This window comes from Callorhinus ursinus, unplaced genomic scaffold, assembly GCF_003265705.2.
Source record: "Callorhinus ursinus isolate GAN/ISIS: 27379988/994484 unplaced genomic scaffold, GSC_fseal_2.0 scaffold12, whole genome shotgun sequence".
NCBI classification, from domain to species: domain Eukaryota; kingdom Metazoa; phylum Chordata; class Mammalia; order Carnivora; family Otariidae; genus Callorhinus; species Callorhinus ursinus.
This window is the reverse complement of record NW_027397074.1, coordinates 77,442,256-77,461,387: the sequence shown is the minus strand read 5'-3', so window position 1 is coordinate 77,461,387 and position 19,132 is coordinate 77,442,256. Positions and strand designations below refer to the sequence as shown.

Sequence of the window (19,132 nt, the reverse complement as noted above, 5' to 3'; positions counted from 1 at the left end):
TGCCAAAATGAAAATTCAGACAATGTAATATCGTAGTTTACTTATCAAATGGGTAACTTTTCTTTTTCTCTTTTTAATTTAAACTTAATTTTTTAAAGATTTATGAATTTATTTGAGAGAGAACATGTGCAAGCAGGGGGAGGGGCTAAGGGAGAGGGAGACAAGCAGACCTCCCTGCTGAGCAGGGAGCCTGATGCGGGGCTCGATCCTGAGACCCCCAGATCATTACCTGAGCTGAAATCGAGTCAGATGCTCAACCGACTAAGCCACCCAGGTGCCCCTCTTTTTTTTTTTTTTTTTTTTAATGATGATGCTCACTGTTGACTCAGGGCTACGAAATAGATTGCTTATATATACTGGTAAGAATGTGAGTTACCTACCACTTTTTTGGAGGCAGTTTTGCAATATGTAGCAAGTATCTTAAAAATATTGAGTCTTCTAGCATTTTTAGGAATTTATCCTGAGGAATTAATGAAGGAAACAGATTTATGTATATGAATATTAATCTCTACTTTGAAGAAAGATTCAGAATGAGCTAAGTGCTTAAGACTCAAAAAAGGGATTATAAAGTGATGCATTTATATCTATGTCTTAAAATTCTAGGCTGCTTTTAAATTGCTTTTGAATATTTAATAAGGAGAAAAATGCTCATGATAGAATAAGAAAGGTAAGCAGGATGAACATCGTGATCCCAGTTGAAAATAAAATGGGATTATGTATCTATATATATGTAGAACAGAAGCCTGGAATGAAACACCCTTGAATTTTACAAGTGATTTTAAATGAGAAAAAATAACACATGAAGGATGCCTTAATGGCATTTTCTAGGAAGGTTGCTTTATGATTCTCAGTTTTTCTCATGAGACTTCTAAAAAATGGGGTTTACTCTTTTCCATATTGAGGGTTTGACTGCCATGAATTACTTTGAGAATCTTGTTTTAAACCCTGATATGACTAAGCCCAATTTCCTCCCTTATTGGTTATTTAGTGTGACTTCTCCTTATCCATGTGAGGATCCAGTGTAATTTTATTATTATGATCTTTTAGGGTGAAGGTTTGGAATAACTTAGACTCATAGAGTTGCCCCTGCCCCATGTTTTACTAGAAAATGTTCAAACATATGGGAAAAGTTGAAAGACTTCTGTAGGGAGTACCTCCAAACTCACCATGTAGACCCTACTCTTAATATTTTACATTATTTGCTTTACCACACAGTCTGTGTAACTATCTCACTGTCTATTTATGTATCCATCTTATTTTTTCATGCATTCTAAGCTAGTTGTAGACTTTAGTACATTTCCCAGAATCATGAAGGTTTTAGGCTTAAGGGTGATTTTTTTTTTTTAAGATTTTATTTATTTGTTAGAGAGAGAGTAGAGAGAGCACAAACAGGTGGAGGGGCAGAGGGAGAGGGAGAAGCAGGCTCCCCACTGAGCAAGGAACCTGATGTGGAACTCAGTCCCAGGATCCCGGGATCATGACCTGAGCCGAAGGCAGATGCTTAACCATCTGAGCCACCCAGGAGTCCCTTAAGAGTGATTTTCAAACTTAAGAAAAGATATAAAACTGACATCTTACATTGCTAACACACGAAAGGGCTGTAGGTGGTGCTGCCCTGGTGGAAAGCAGAATGAGATCCAGAGTTCCTTTCGTGGCCTCTTCCCCATCTTCCCCTTTATTAAGGGTTCCTCAGCATGGTTGGAAATACAGCACTCCTTAAAAAAAAAAAAAAAAGGGAGGAGGGAGGGAGGGGGGAAGGAAGGAAGGAAGGAAGGAGACAGCACTCCTCCCTTCATTTCCATTTGAGGAAACTGGACCCAGACGTGTCGCATGACTTGCCCAAGGTTGCAGAGTGAGTTACGGCTGAACTAGGAGTCCAATCCAAGTGTCTCCTGATGTTGATTGCCATGGCTCTTGAAGGTTGTAGCTGCCCAGAGCTGTAGAGTCACAGGATCTGAGCATTAGAACTAATCATAAAGTTATTTGTTCTGTCATTCCTCCTTCCTTTAATTATGAGGAAGCCACCTGCTCTTCTTTTGTGGCAGTGTAAGCCTGCTTATTTTGGGGATAGATCTTGACATAAGAGAAGGGAACTGTGCTGTTAAAATAGATTTCTCATGTGGGATCAGTGACTTGGATGATTCCTCAAAATCATATTATGACTTCATGGTCTAGTGAAAATCATGATTTAAAATAATCGTGATATTTTATAATAGTGTAAGTGTGGATATTGTAATGAGCTCCATCTGCTAATTTGAATTTGCTGATTTAAAATTTTTTTGAAATAAAAAGAGATTTAAAAACATTTTTTAATGCTCTCTTCTTTTCAAAACTTTATTTAAATTCTACTTAGTTAACATACAAGAGTAGATTTTTAAAAATCCACAGTTAATCGCCTATAATTGTGGCCTTACACAAAGTAAAATTTACCGCTTCAGCCTGGAAATGAATTAAAAAGGGAGTGGTTTTTTGCGCTTATAGTTGTTATTCTTTCTGATCATATAGAATACACTTTTTAGGAAGTACATGGTATCACCAGTTATCACAACTGTTTTCTTTTTTAATCTCCTAAAAACGCAGTGAAGAAGCGGAGGAACTGGCACCGGCACGACTACACGGAAGCTGATGACGGCTGCAGGCCGGTGCAGGCCGGGACGAGGGCTTTCGTCAGGGGCTTGCGCTCTCGAGTCTTCCCGAGGTACGGACGCTTGTTCCTGCCGAAGAAAACCTGAGAATGTCACCTAGTAAAGTGGCGTCATCTAAAGCAATGTTTTCAGACTTCAGGTTGCCACCCGTTCTCAGCTTTTTACTCTTGTTTTTTTCATGAAATAGAAACAAACTAGTGGCGCGTCGTAAGTAACAGGAGTGGATAGGCGCAGGCTCGTGGACCTGCCGTGTCATACGTATGTGTACCCGCGCACCTTGTAAAAATACACTAACTGTGGATCTCCGTCCAGAAAATTTGAGATACACTCACGTAAGGTAGTCATCCCCAGGACTGGGCTCCCCGTGATGTGCAACAGCTGCTTGTCTTCCCCTGTCACCTCACCTGTTCGGATTTTCAAACTCCGTTTTTTTCTTGGGTTGTTTTCATATCTCTCTCTCTACCCTGGGTCTGTCAGAGGTACCCATACCCATTGCTCAGTCTCTCTGGTGGCAGCAAGACTGGGCTTTTTGATTTTTAAAAGATAATGGGAAGTGTTTGACTTCTCTGTGGCTCAGAGAGAGTCAAAAGTATTACACAGCATTTAATCATGCTAATTTAGATCATTTCCTGCTCGCTGCCTGACATCTATTTAAAGTGATAATGCTTAATAGCCTTTTACACAAGATCATATCCAGGCTTGTTAAGGGAAGCATAATTTAAATTTAAATCTCAACATCACATGCAGCCTATTACAGAATTATTTCAGATCCTGTAACTATAAAACCTTTGCTATTTCTTCACAGTCTTTAACATTCCGGTCTATCCCTCTCCCCCTTAATCCTTAAACAGAAACATATAATTGATCTGCACATAATGTTGGCTCTCTCAGGTCTGCTGAGCTTTCCACAGTGGTTTCCACATGACTTCTGTGATATTAAAGGCCTTTGTCTCAAATATTCTCTTTTATCAGTTTCAAAGTGGTTGGAGGAATGTTTGTTTTCCTGGATTGGTTTGGAGCCTAGGGCCAGAGTTTTCAGCCTGGGTCTATGAACTGGCTTCAGAGAGGCTTGTGAGTTTCTTAAGCCTGTATAAAGTGTTTAGTGTCAACATGTGAATGTGCGTTTTTCAGGAAGAGGAGCCGTGGCTTTTATTTTTTTCAAATAGGCTTGTGACCTGAAAGAACAGTGTTAAAAACCCTGGCCTGGTGCTGCCTGTGGCCTCTGTACCAGAGTAATAACCGAGGAGAGCAGGTTATAGGGATGGTCACAAATGTCTAAACTCTAATTACCATTAATCAAAGGTTTTTGGTTTTATTTTGTTTAACTCCATAAACCTTCCCATCATTTAAAACCACATATAGAGTGACAGTAATTAATTAAATTACACATACTTGATGTGATTAACACAGAAGTGTATAAAATAAAGGGAACAGGTTATCTCACCTCCTCCCCCTCATTTTAAAACTTAGGGTAAGCCTTTTGAGACATTTTTCTACACAAATGATTACATTAAAAATATTTTTTATGTATATGTGTGGATGTGTGTGTGTGTATATGTGCATCTAATTTTTAAAAAATAAAATGGGGTTGTGTTATGCATATGATGTGCAGCTTGCTTGCTTTATTCTATTTCATCGGTATCTTTCCCTGTGTATACAAAAATTTACCTCCCTCAACTGCTGTGTAGTATGCAGTTGTGTATATTCACCATAATTTACTTAACCATCCCTCGATGGTGTATGTTTAGTTTGTCTCCAATTTTTTTCTCTTGCAAATAATAATGTACCTATATTTTTAAGCACTTGTATTTATATATTTTTGATCGACAGGGTAAGTAAAACACCACAAATATTAAAGATCAGGAAGTACAAGTGATTCGAAATTCTCCCTCAGATTGGAGTTGAGGGAATTGTTTTATTCTCAGAGTTTGGGGAAAGAGGACAACTGGTAGATGATTGTGGGGAAACTAAAAGGCAGTACAGAACTCAGTGAGTCAGATGAAGGAGATCTAAACCCTTCAAATATAAGACTATCCAGAAAAAGTCTGTCTCATTTTGGGGAGCTTCAGACTGACCTTTTCTTATGGAGAGGGTGGACAGATCAGAACCCAATAATTCAGAGAACCAGTATCTCTTGTCTTCTTGATGCCAAGGCTGCAGGTGACATCAAGACAGTTAAGGTCTGATTGTGTAAATGGCAACTGTTGTGTTTTAAACTGTAAAGCAAGTGTTGTTCTTTTTTGAATGTATAACAGCTGCATTCTGGGAGCAATTGGGAGATAAAATCTAGAACATCCCCATTTAAAGAGATCTTTGACTTATGGTTAGAGGACAGTGGAAAGAGACAAACCACACTTAAGTGTGATGCTTATGACGTGTTACTCATGAGAGTGGGCAGCTGGCGTTGAGAATCCCTTTTTATTGGCTTAAGGTGACCACTTGCTGTAACTTACAAAATACTGGTTGTAACGGATAAATTGGGAGTTCATTTTCCACATTTGTCTCAGTGGACGGGGACCATGGAAGCTAGTCGTCCTCTGTTGTGCAGGACAACAGTGGATTGTTCTGTGTCCGTGAGACTTTGAAATGTCTAACAAATATTTGTGTAGAATTTTATAGCCAGATAGAATCTTAACTGTTTTACTTATACTGACACCAATTTTTATTCTAATGTGCCCCCTTACCTTTTGCTCTTCTGATTGCCTGCACAGCTCGTGGTTAGTGGCTTCTGATCTAGTTCTCTTAAATTCAGTCACTCGTTACAACAAGTTGTAATCATTCTATTATTATGTTATCTCTTCTAGTGTAGTTATCTAAACATTTACATATTGAAATATATATTTTGCTATAAACTAATTTTCTCGTTTTGGTGAAGGCATTTAATATAATATATATTTTTCCAGTTGTATATATTGAAGTAATTATCTATGACTTTTACTTTAGGATAGTAAAAGGGACTTAATAAAACATTTGTTCTAGAAAGGAGAATCAGGTATGATAGGTTGAGAACTGCTGATACAGAGTAATATAGTATATGAGTTAACCCGTTACCAGACTATTTTTCTTTTAAAGTGAACTTTCCAACAAAGATGACATGTTACTCTTATGTTTTCCTTAGTGCCGATGAAATCATTGTAAAGATGCATGGCAGCCAGCTGACACAAAGATACCTGGAGAAACATGGATTTGAAGTTCCTATTATGGTCCCCAAATTAGATGATCTAGGACTCAGGCTCCCTCCACCTGCTTTTTCTGTCATGGATGTGGAACGCTATGTAGGTACGCACTTGATTCCTTTAAGTACTTGGGAAAATGGTGGTAAAAGTAGTAGTAGTAGTGTTCTAATTACATTAGAAGTTGAGTGAGGAGATGTTAGTTTAGTTTTCTGGGTCAGGAAAAGTGAAGTTCAGGATCACCTAAGTTGAAAACTGTTTCTTCTGAGCAAACCTACAATTGTCAGAAAAAGAGAATGAAACACCTGATCTGTTTTATTTATTCAACCTCATCCTGCCACTTTTTTTTTGTTATCATCAAATTTTCTGGTACTTGCTTAGGAGAAATAGTTGCTGAGGCGTAACTACAGGTACCAGGAGGAAGACACTGGGAAATTGGACTGGTTCTAGGACTCTGTAGCATTCAGGAGCGGGATCATTGACCTCTGGTACCTAGAGAAAGGCTGGAAAAAAGAGGAGACCATGTTCAAGCCGTTTCTATATTCATGACTGGATGATATTGCCACTTCATGGTGTCTGGACTCAGTGTGCGATTTTGAGGCCCAGAAAGGTATAAGAAACAAGGGGGAAAACCATTTCTCTGTTGCAGTCTTCCTGACATTCTTAGTCATTTTGTTCATTCTAATCCTGGTATCTGTAGGTAAAATTGACTATATGTAGATCCCATTCCATGTCAGCTGTAGGTAGTTTTTTTTTTTGAGGATTAGATCTCAAATCGAACTTGACTCTGAACTGTACATTTACTGCAGTGCATTATCTCCTGAGTATAAAATGTCTGAGAACTTGACCCTTTATTGAGCCATTGGGTGACAGTTTTCATTGATAACTGCTTCGCTGAGGAAACCCAGCTTAATGTCATGAATTCACATTCAGCTACTTCTGAATTATTTGATAAACTAGGGGATGAGGCTGAGGTTTAACCCGAGCCTGTTTGCATAAGTAGCACTGTAAAATAAGTGGCTAGTGTAATATAAGTATAGGAAAAAATAGTCCAACGCCTAGATAGTTTACTTTTTAGTACTGCAAAATGCTTCAGTTAACTGAACTGTTTGCCTCTTAAGTATAAAATAAAGTCTACTAGGCAGTGCATTAATACAACATTACACTAAAGTTAAGAAAATGGCATTTATTTGATTTCTCTTTCAGATTGATTAAGTATTGCCATATTTTGAATTCCATTTGTCTGTTCTGTAGGACATTGCAAAACTGGGTATGTTTTCTAGGGTGACAATACAGTGATGTGCGAGAGATGCCTCATGGTTTTCTAGGAAAATTCTAAATCCCAATTGAGAACTCATTTCACATGCATTAATATGAACTGATTTTTGCTTCCTAACCACTGATTTTTTTTTCTTGAAACAGAGTGTTAGAAGAGAAGACACTACCTGGCAAGCAGAAATTGTCATGGTTACATTGTACACTAATTCCACAGTGACTGACTGGTTTTTCTAAATGATAGAATCTTAGGTGTTACAGAAGCGAAAGGACGAAGTCAGTCTCCTCATTTTATGCATGAGGATGTGGAAACTCAGAGCATGTAGCACAGTTCCCACATACCAATATAATGCATTTTTGTCAGTGTGAGCTGCACACAAGAAGTCATTAGTGTGTAGAAAACTTCGTAAACATTTAAGTTTTCTCACTTGTGTTAATTAGTAACTGTCTTAATTGCTTCATTCTTTCCCTCAAAAGCATCCCCCTTTTCCAAAAGTTCCAGTTGGACTCAAAAAGTAAGGATACAGGCAGAATCTTTGTCTAGGCTACGTAGTTTTATGGTTGGCTTTAAGTAAATACAGTTTTTAAAATATTTTTGTTTAAGGCATCTATTGATGTAACTCTTAAGCCCAATACTAAGACTATAATTTTTCTCTGCAGGTGGTGACAAAGTGATAGATGTCATTGATGTGGCAAGGCAGGCAGACAGCAAAATGACCCTTCACAATTATGTTAAATACTTCACGAATCCTAACAGACCAAAAGTGTTAAATGTGATCAGCCTTGAATTTTCAGATACAAAGTGAGTAGTTCTGGACATTTTGGTTTAGTCTTCTCAGTGTTAGTTAAATGTAGTTAAATGATAAATTTATTTTAGTAAGAAACCTAATTATGACTTCTAAAGTGGTCCAGTAATAGCACTGTTGTACATTTTGCTTTGGCACGCAGAGAATATTTAGAAATATGATGAATTTTAAACTTTTAAGTATTGTTGTTAACCTAGAGTTCTATTTAATTTCCTGGTTTGGGTTGAGATAGGAGATGAAACTTTAAGAACTTTTAATTTGCATGATGTGGGTATGTGTGTATATGTGTGTTTGTTTTTTTAAAGGATGTCTGAATTGGTGGAGGTCCCTGATATAGCCAGAAAACTTTCCTGGGTGGAAAATTATTGGCCAGATGATTCAGTTTTTCCCAAGCCATTTGTTCAGAAATACTGCTTAATGGGAGTTCAAGACAGCTACACAGATTTCCACATTGACTTTGGTGGAACTTCAGTTTGGTACCATGTCCTCTGGGTAAGATTGGGGTATTTCTTTGTTCTCTCATTGACAGAAACATTTAGTCCTATTTTTCCAGGAATGCATTCATTTGCTGTAAATGACATTTATAAAGAGGGAAGTTTTTGTACTTTTTAAGTAGGATCCAGCATTTTACCTTTAAGCATTATGTTTTTGTTTTTTTAAATCTCAAGTAATGGAGGGGCCACCATGAGTTTTTAATTTATATTTAGTTTCCTTTTTTTGTCCCCATCTTATAAATTGGTCTCTTGTAGCCTTTTGTCTCTTTGTTTCCTCTTCGCCCTAGTCAATTATCAACTGATAATCCCTGAATCAAATACCAGATTACAGCAAAATTACAGTAATATTTGCTTCTGATTTTAAAGGTAGGCCAGGACAGCTAGTTGAATAAGTCAGAAATGCCCATGAAAATACTAATTCTTCTCGGCAGCTTATATTGACCTTGCTTTATCTAGAACTGCACTATTCAGTACAGTAGCCACTGGCCACATGTGGCTAAATTTAAATAATTATAATTAAATATAATTTAAAATTGAGTTCCTTATTTGCACTAGTCACATTTCAAGTGCTCAGTAGCCACATGTGGCTTATGACTAGTGTATTGTATAGCACAGATACAAAACACTGCCATCATCACACACAGTTCTATCGGACAGTGCTGGTCTAGAACCAGATCTTCATCTGTATACAATGCCTGTGCTTCAGCAGGGCTCTGGACTGTATTCGATGCTGTGTCCTTGAGCTCCTGTTCTTCTTCTCTATGAGAAGGCAAAGGGTTAGTTGATTAAAGGAAGTTTATTTACAGGTCTTTAAAAAATAATTATAGATCTTAGGGGCAAGGGCAAAGTTTGCAGAGATGACTCTGTGACCTGGGCCTATTAACATGTATTTATTTCCCTACCTTGAAAATGAGATCAGTAAGATGTTTGTGATGTTTACCCTCTCTTGTAACTGTTTCTCCAATGCTACTTTATTGACTCCTGGTCATATTTTGGAGGGGGAGCTTTAGCTTTTGTGAAGATGCTTAATAAGGGCAATAGTTATTGATCAGTTTGTGAAAGATGTCCTCTTGAGCCTAAAAAATCTGATAATTATCTAATTTAGATCATTATATTGGAATATTGATCCGTGTAGGCCATCCTAAGATTGGCATTTTTTTTTTTTCAAAAATAGTGTGATTACTTCCTTCTAGGGTGAGAAGATTTTCTATTTGATAAAGCCAACAGATGAAAACTTGGCACTTTATGAGTCTTGGAGTTCATCTGTGACCCAGAGTGAGGTGTTCTTTGGAGATAAGGTGGATAAATGCTACAAATGTGTGGTAAAGCAGGGACATACTTTATTTGTTCCTACAGGTAAGGCTTTCCTCCCATCCCCTCTCCCCATAGTTGATGCTCAGTCACATGGAGTCGGCTTTTTATTAGAACCTCTGGCTTTAACATGGTTGAGAAAGAGCTTTGCATAGCCTGAGAAAGAATTCTGATCTTGAACTTTTCATTGCTTTGACCCTTAGAGGGCTTCTCTTGTAGTTAGGATCTGTTTTGGAATTGTGTTTTATGTCATTTGCCTTCATTTTAATTTTTATTCAGATAAAATTCATATGCCATAATATTTATCCTTTCAAAGTGTACAAGTTAGTGTTTTTTGGTGGATTAACAAAGTTGTGCACCCATACCACTTCCAGAACGTTTCATCACCTCAGAAAGAAAACCCTACCAGTTAGCAGGTGTTCCCCATTCCCCCTCCCCTGTGCCCCTGGCAACCACTTATTGTACTTTTCTATCTCTGTGGATTTGCCTACTCTGGATATTTCATGTTTAATATGTGGAATACGTGGTCTTTTGTATCTAGCTTCTTTGCGTTAGCTTAATGTTTACTAGGCTCATCCATGTGGTATCACATGTCAGCGGTTCCTTACTTTTTATGGCCAAATGATATTCCACTATATGGATAAACCACATTTTGTTTATCCATTCATCAGTTGATGAACATTGGGTTGTTTCCATTTTTTGGCTGTTATGAATAGTGATGCTTTGAACATTTGTGTAGGAGTTTTTGTGTGGAGGTATGGTTTTCATTTCTCTTGGTTATATATATTTACCTAGTAATGAAACTGTGGGGCCATAGAGTTTATGATGTTTAACTTTTTGAGGAACTGCTAAACTCTTTTCCATGTGGTTGCACCACTTTACATTCCCACCAGCACTGTACACATGTTCCAATTTCTCCACGTCTTTACCAACACTGTAATTATCTTTTTTATTTTGACCATTCCAGTAGATGTGAAGTAATGGTGTCTTATTGTGGTTTTGATTTGCATTTCCTTAATGAGTAATGATGCTGAACTTTTTTCTTGTACTTATTGGCTGTTTGTATATCTATCTTTGGAGAAATGTCTATTCAAATTCTTTGCCCATTTTTAAGTTGGATTGTCTTTTTATTGTTGAGTTGTAAGTGTTCTTGACATATTCTGCATACTAGATATATGATCTAGATATGTCCAGATACATGATTTGCAAGTAACTCTCCTGTTCTGGGGCTTATCATTTCACTTTCTTTATATGTTCTTTGTAATGTCCTTTGCACAAAATTTTATAATTTTGATGACATGCTTTCAATTTTAACGGGTCAGCTCTACATTGCTATCTAAGGCCAAGCCTGCTCTAAGAATCTGGGCTGCTGTCCTGGGACACTGGAGGCAGCGGGTATATTTTGAGGGACCCTGGGAAGGGACTGAATACCAGCCTTAGCTATAGCCTCAAGTATAGGTATTAGGAGTGTCACTTTGAGATGTGACTGAATGTGGGGTGTGGACTCTCCCAGCCACTGGTTTTGAGAAGTACGTTTTTCTGATTTGGGTGACCTTAATGACTGCAGAGTTCACAGGGATCTGTTGCCACGGGCCTTGCTTTCTTGCCTTGCCTCTGGTGTATGTAATAATAAATATGTATTGAATAAATGAATGAATACATGCCAGAATTTATAAAATCTAGATAAGTATCAATATTTTTATTGTGTGTGGGCTCAGCTCCTCCCTTAATTCCTCTTCCCAGGGCTCCCTTTTGCAAAAAATATTTCGCTGTGCTCTCTTCAAAATCCTGAATTCAAATTCATTCATGCTATAACGTCCTATACCAATTATTTGCCCCCAAATTGATGTAATGATATAACTAGAATAGAAAGAAGAAACTAAAAAGCAATTTATAATAAAATACTATTTCAGAATGTGCCTGCTCATACAGGTGTATGACTGGCAACTCGAATTCCATAGCATTGGTGTAGATTAATGGTTCTCAAATGTCACTGAGCATTAGAATCACCTGGAGGGCTTATTAAAACATGGATTGCTGGGCCTCATCCCCAGCAGTTCTGATTCAGTAGCTCTGGGGGGTGGGGGGAGTTTGAGAATTGCATTTCTAAAGGCTCCCAATTGCTGGCTGTTGCTGCCGGTCTGGGGACCACACTTAGACAACCACTGCCCTAGGGACTGTTGCTTTTTCCCAGGGTAGCTGGCAACTGATAAATTTCCAGACAAACTATAGTTTCCTTCAATTTACAGAGCAGTTGTATTCCTGGAAAATTGTGCCAAAACTATGCAAAAAATACTTTGCTTACTTATATAATGGACTTACAGTTTCTAGACTTAGACCATTAATGACAGATTTTGTACCTATGTGAATGCCCAGCAAAGAGTCCTGAGTAATGCATGACTGTTTCTTACTATCTGGAGTGGCCTGCTTGTTGCATCCCTGGCTCTCGCTCATGTAATGTCGCTAATGCCTCTTGATCATTGAGACAATCAAAAAAAGTCCTCCAAACATTCCAAAACATTCTCTACAGGCAGTGCTGCCTCTTTTGAGAACCACTGATCGGTAGGATTTGTAGCTGACAAAAATTTTTCATTTGTGATTTCAGGGTGAAGCTCTGGGCTTTGTGCCTTTGAGCATGCAATTGGCACCACTTGAAAGTCAGTCTTTAATGGAATTTTTTCCATGTCACAGCATAATGAGGGATCAACAAATGAAAAATATAAAGAAAATGGGATTTATTTTAATAGCTAATTTTTACTCACAAACATATTTGTACATATTTATTTTTATACGAAGGCTTTATGTTCAGTCTATGGATTTTGTTTTCAAAAGTTAGGCATCATAGAAATGATTCTTAGAAATGATTCTTACTTTGAAAACATATTTATGAGAAAATAGGACATCATCTTAATTGCCAACATTTGTATCTTAGGACCCATAACCCTCCACAGCGAAATGTGGGTGATCTCCCTTTTTCTTCTTAGCGCCAGGTCTCCAGTTGAGTTCCACTTCTGCTCCTTGCTTGGTCCCTCAGAGCACTGCTCATTTCAGGATGACACTAAAGAAGTGAAGTGTGCAGCCAGTCCCATGTTCATTTAATGGAAATGTGCTCACTTCATTCTTACTGCATTTGACTCCTCTTAGAGTAACATTTTCAATGTGAAATTGGATTGTGTTTTTATTGCATAGCAATGAATTTATTTTAGAAAACGTGGATAGTGTTTTTAAACTAAAAAACTAAAACAGCAGCAACCACAAAAACCATCACCTATCTTGTACCATGATTTTGTCTGATTGGATCAATACATTTGTTCTGAAACTCAGCACAGAGTCTGGCATATAATCGGCATTTAATAAATACTTGAACGAATGTGTCTCCAGATTATAATAGGCATTAACTTCTCCAGCTCTGGTGGAGTATGAAGTGAACTGATGTCGGTATTTTGAGTTTCTCATTTCGCAGGTAGGTATCACATTTGTTGGGTTTAACTATTGGAAACTCACTGACGTATGTTTCAACCGTTCAGGGTGGATTCATGCTGTGCTCACGTCTCAGGACTGTATGGCTTTCGGGGGGAACTTTCTGCATAACCTTAACATTGGCATGCAGCTCAGGTTGGTCATCAGTGTCTAAAGGATCTTCTGTTTTTTCTGTTATTTTTAAAGTTTCAAATGAATAAATTCAGCAGTATATTTTAGTTGCGCTCTCCTGGAGGTGGGACCTGAGGAATCGCTAGGAATCAGACCTTTAAACCCAACGGATTCTCATAAGATTTTGTTAGGAAGGCTCCCTGGTGCATTTCAAGCCGGAAAACAAGAAGAGGCATTTATTCAGTTTGACACTAAATATATCCCTGAATTTCAAAATTTTATAAAAATGTGTGGGCTCTGTCCTTTGGCTGTTTTTACAGTTAGGGAAATGAACCAAATCCAGTGAGGCATGGTGCTGGCGGAAAGTAATCCGAAGTCAGGATTGCTGCTTTAGTTTTGCTGCGGGTAAAGGATTAACGGCTGTTTTCCCTTATGTCTGAGATTGACCTCTGGGTAACTCTGTTCCCTGGTAGCCTAAAGAGAGTAGAATGTTACCAGGCTCCACTGTTTAAGGTAAAATGACTTCTGACTGATTAACCGCATCAGGACTGAGAGAACTAGAGATACCTAGTCAGAATCCGTATCTTTGGGCTTTCCTGAATGTGGTGACTCTTGTAACTTGGCATGCCCAAGGGGAACCCTGGAAGCTATGTGTCTGTAGAGGTATTTCGAGAAATAGTGGCAGGAAGCTCGAAGCCAGGGCGCCTCCCACACCGCCAAATGTGAATCTTGTTTCTTTACCTGGAGTGTCCCTGGGGGAAAGAGGACTACTGGTTGCAGGGACTGCCGCCAGGACTCCCACAGAAGAATAACACTGTGGCAAGCTGTGGATCCTGTCTTCTCACCTCGACCAGCGCCAAGTGCGTCCTTGAGCTTGAATGCCTAGTAGAGCCTAAAGAAAACTCCCAGAGTGGGTGTTGTGGTGCTAACGCAGGGCGCTGTTTGCTACACATACTGTTTTATTTGTTATGGTGGAACCCTTATAAAATTCCTTCTGCTAAGACTACGATGCATATCCCAAGGTTCTGATCTTTGGGGAAGACCAGTGTAAATCTTCAGTATGCTGTCGGATTTGTTAAGGTCAGACCTGGATAAGATCACAGTTCATTCTTATTCAAACGTGTGCTCGTTTTATTTTCCTTAAGTTGGTTGCCTCCATTTAACTTGGAAATGCTAATATTAATACTAAATTTCTTCAAATTTTCTCTAGGTGTTATGAGATGGAAAAAAGGCTAAAAACACCAGATCTTTTCAAATTCCCTTTCTTTGAAGCCATATGTTGGTTTGTAGCCAAAAATTTGCTGGAAACCTTGAAAGGTAATTAATCTGTACATTATGATGCACGATGTTTGTAAATTCGTGAAAAGCCACTGGTAGAAAGAGGGGCCCCTTATTATGGTGTAGCTATTGCTCCTGTTTTGTTTTTTAAAACATGCATGATTTCCCGTCAGGAGCCTTTTTAGCACGTCAGAGTCTCTAGTCCGTACCCTTAAAAATCAGATCTGCGAAGAGCTGCATCAGAACAGCACAGGTAAAACTGAAAAACGTTCACCTCACCCTGGACTCCAGCAGCCGCACACACTGTCACACGTGCACATGTGCCGCCCTCGCAAAAGTGCAGTTCAAGCTACAGGACTGGTACTGTCATGTGTGTTCCCACACATTTGCTTTAAAAAATCGAGGGAAGGGGCACCTGGGTGGCTCAGTCATTAAGCATCTGCCTTTGGCTCAGGTCATGGTCCCAGGGTCCTGGGATCGAGCCCTGCGTCGGGCTCCCTGCTCAGCAGGAAGCCTGCTTCTCCCTCTCCCACTCCCCCTGCTTGTGTTCCCTCTCTCGCTGTGTCTCTGTCTGTCAAATAAATAAATAAAATCTTTAAAAAAAAAAATCGAGGGAATTTTTCATGTCCTGAGAGAACCAGGGAGTGCCTGTGCCATTACCATTATGACTATGATGCTGGCTGGTCCAAGGCACCTTTTAGCACAAACCAGCTGAAGGTCAGGCTACGAGTCTGTTGAAGAAAATGGTTTTGGGAGGGGACATTTATTTATACTTAGCTACCTTTTTTTATGTAGAATTTCAGATTTTGGTGTTTTAACTTTGGTTTAATAATCTTTGAGCAGTCAAGTTGGAGACTGATTGTCACGTCTTCTTCTATCTCTTCTTTCGCTTTTGCCCATGAGAATACAGTTTGTCTGGTTTTTGTGTTGTCTGACTTTTCTAATCAGTTTGCACATAGTGCTACTATTATAATGAACTCTCAGAAGAACAGACAGAAACAGATTAAACAGTAAAGTCTCTTCTAAACATACGGGTTTTTTTTTTTTCCCATTTAAAAGTTGCACAAGAAGAAAAGGTAAAATGAAAAGAAACAATAACTTACTTCCCAGGGTAGCACGCACAGAATTAAATGATAAAATCACTTAAGATTTTCTCCGCAAACAGAACCAAAAACCACCTCACTCTCTTTGGAAGGAACAGCAGGGCCCCATCCCACACCTTGCAGCAGTATAGAGATCAGTGTCCTGACGTGCTGCGGGTATATATGTATGATGGAAGGAGGAGATGAAGAGGGTTGGCTGCTTTCTCCACAAGACCAGTCTCTCTCCAGAAATGCATCCGTATCCTGAGTCTCTGACTTAATCAGTGTTTTCAGGTATTGGTGAGGCTGAGGCAGCTCATCTTCAGTGTGTCCTGGTGTCTTGGCTGCAGGAATCTCACAGGCGACCACACGTAGAGTTGCCGTATGTAGTTTCCAGTAGAGTACTGCTGTGCCGGCAGTAAAGTTTTCAGTCTCCTATCCAAGTAGGAGCCTAGAAAAATAGGAACACTTACAAATACTTACAAATAATTTGTAAATGTCCTTGTGTTTTGGAAATAAAACCCAGTTACTGAACCCTCCAGATAAGAGATTGGCATTTCAGTACGCAGAAAGTTCAGAGTCTTTTTCCATCTTTTCTGTCCTCACTAACATACACCCACCCCTCAAGTGATGCTTTCTCCTAATGTTCAAGCGGGGGTTCATCAGTCAACTTTTTAGAACAAAATTAAGAATTTATCTGAAAGGTAAAATCTTGCTGTTCCTCTTGCAGCCACAAACGGCAAATTGCTTAGTCTTAGAATAATGATTTAGCCTTTGTTTTAGGCCATTGAGAGTTCAGAAATGTTGAGGTCTGATCGAATAGATGACCCTATACATTAACGACTTAAAAGAGATTACTGTAAAAGGATATTGGTAGATCAGGTTTTAGCATATTTTTATTTCATCAACTGGATCAGTACAGGATAGGATACCTGGCAGTACTAGTGAGTCAATCCAGTCCCACTAAGGCTGGGGCAAAATGGCCATTGTACCAATTGCCATCATCCTAGGCAATCATCCTGGAAGCAGGGATGGTGGTCTTGTTATGCCACATTATGTTCTTTCATCCCTGATCTTTTAACTTACCACTGTGGCCTGTTATTTACCAGCTGTCAAACTGTTACAAGGCTTATATGGTGGGTTAAATGAGGAGAGATTGTATGAAACTTAACTGTGTTTAGTGTCAGTAATAATAAAACAGTGAACTAATTTTGGACTTGTGTAAGTAAATTAGCCGTTGGACAGAAGTGAAACCTTTTGCTTTTGCTTCAACTTACCTGAATTTTAGACCATATCTAATATATTTTTTGTGGGTTTCAGATAATTTTAAAGACCTAGAAAAGGTGTGTGTGTGTGTGTGTGTGTGTGTGTGTGTGTGTGTGTTTACCTTCGCATTCGTGAACTATGTCATGCCCGTAGCTGACTGTATAGACCGCACACTGCATACATACATACACACAGTTCTAAGAGTTTAAATATTAATTATAAGGCTCACCTGGGTCGCCTGTACCACTGGCTCAGCTTTGCCGGTACCTTTGAAACATCCAGTCATTTTTTTCCCATTGCACCCTCCTCCCTGCCTTCTAAAGAGAGCCCCCTATCTTTGGTGGTAATCCTTTTCTTCAGTTTTATCCCCTGTGTCACAAATGATACAGTAGTTTAATGGCTTCCATTTTTAGAGTTCGTGTGAGTAGATCCATGCCGACATTGTTCTGTGACTTGTCTCTTACTCAGCACCGTTTGTGAGCTTCCTTTTACTTGGAGCATTCGGTACGACCACATTTAATGTCATTCCGTTTCTTTTTCTTTCTTGCTTTTTATTTCGCCTTTTTCCCTCTCTGGGAATTCAGAAGTTACACAGTTTGATAGTTGGTGGTGGTTCAGCATCTGAAGCTGACCCTGTTACCTTTGGAGCACTCTAACTCCTTTCCCCACCTCACTTCCATCCCCACAGAACTGAGAGAAGATGGCTTCCAGCCTCAGACTTACCTAGTGCAGGGAGTGAAAGCACTGCATGCTGCTTTAAAGTTATGGATGAAGAAAGAAGTAAGTCGTTTTCTTTGGAGACATAATTGTTATTGTTTCTATGGCAAGATCGAAAACAAGAGTCCTTACGCTGCTTTGGCACCACGTGAGTGGTGGCAGTCGAGGGAATGGAAATCACACTTTTGGTACAACCTCCATTTTATTGTATCGTGTATACAAATGTGTTGGTTTATGTTTATATTTATGAGAATAAAGTACCTAAGTATTTCTTTAATCTGGAAAAGAAAGTAATTCAAATGTGCTTAGGATATTGACTAAGAAATGAACATGTAGTTACAGGATAATAATAAATAACTGAGCTCGCATCTGCTGTCGTTATCCCCATTTTACATATGGAGAAGCTGAGGTTCAAAGAATTTTATGTAACTTGCCCAAGATTTTGTGGGTGGACCTTGGACTAAAGCTCGGTCTCTGTGACGGCAAAGCCAATATTCCTTTCCATCTGCTAGACTTTCATAAGAATGAAGGAAAAGGGAGGTCAAGGTTCAAGCAGGAGCTTTCATTTTTCACTAAAATGTGATGTTTGCATTTGAATCCTTCTGCCTTCAAGAGGTCATCCCAGGTCCCCATTTGGAATCAGCATGTCCGTGTCCTTCCCTTCTGCTTATGTAGCACATTTCTTGTGCCAGTGGACTTAAAAGTAATGTCTGTAAAGTAATATATTCCTGTCCCCTAACACTAGGTTTATGAGCTCTTGAAAACCAGGGACTTGCTCCTCTTTATTTCCCTCCTGGAACTTTACATGCCACTCTTTAACGAGTGATAGATACGTGAGCTGATGAAAATATATTTCCATACTAATTTTTTGAATGTCCATTTTAAATAAAAATCCTACTCTTAGGAGATACGGGAGACAGTTATTACTAGGTTACTCTCCCAATAACTTTCTACTCCTTTCACTTTATTATCACTGCTACTGTGTACCCACTAGAGCAAGGCACTGTGGAAGCAACCCGGAAAGTAAATCAGGTCTTTTGAGTGTCAGAGGGGTCATCATGTAGATTACAGAACTATATAACAAGGTAATAACAAAATAAAGTATATGTTGCAAAAACTGTATAATTTGTTACCTGCCGAAGGCTTTAGATAAGTTGTTCTCAAACTTGTGTGTTTGTCAGAATCTTTTAAAAAATAAACTCCCTGGATCCTCCCTGAGAGATACTGATTTAGTAGATTGGTGGTAGGATCCGAACCTCTGTTTTTTAACAAACTTTGTAGGAAATTTTTATGCGTGGTAAAATACATCAGTAATAAATACTGTTAATTCATGACATTTGAAGTGCTCTTTTAAAAGCATGATGTTTGCATTTAACTCTCTGTTCACCTTATGCCACCAGGAGAGGGCAGCTCAGCATAGTGCTCGAGAGCATGGACTCTGGAGTCAGATGTTTGGATTCATATCTCAGCTGTGCTGCTAATAAACTAGCAAAC

General features: G+C 38.9%; 1 protein-coding gene across 2 annotated transcripts in view; it reads left to right on the top strand.

The window, feature by feature from the left end:
• Window positions 1–19,132, top strand: part of KDM7A (lysine demethylase 7A) — a 110,157-nt gene that overhangs the window by 67,065 nt on the left and 23,960 nt on the right. Inside the window, exons 4-11 of one of the 2 annotated variants that reach the window (XM_073899273.1) lie at window positions 2,581–2,698; window positions 5,764–5,924; window positions 7,754–7,895; window positions 8,205–8,391; window positions 9,587–9,749; window positions 13,232–13,319; window positions 14,506–14,612; window positions 17,610–17,701. In XM_073899273.1, the coding sequence (XP_073755374.1) occupies window positions 2,581–2,698; window positions 5,764–5,924; window positions 7,754–7,895; window positions 8,205–8,391; window positions 9,587–9,749; window positions 13,232–13,319; window positions 14,506–14,612; window positions 17,610–17,701 (1,058 nt within the window). Of the gene's footprint in view, window positions 1–2,580; window positions 2,699–5,763; window positions 5,925–7,753; window positions 7,896–8,204; window positions 8,392–9,586; window positions 9,750–13,231; window positions 13,320–14,505; window positions 14,613–17,609; window positions 17,702–19,132 lie in introns of those variants that run through there. The other variant, XM_073899274.1, reaches the window with a different exon arrangement.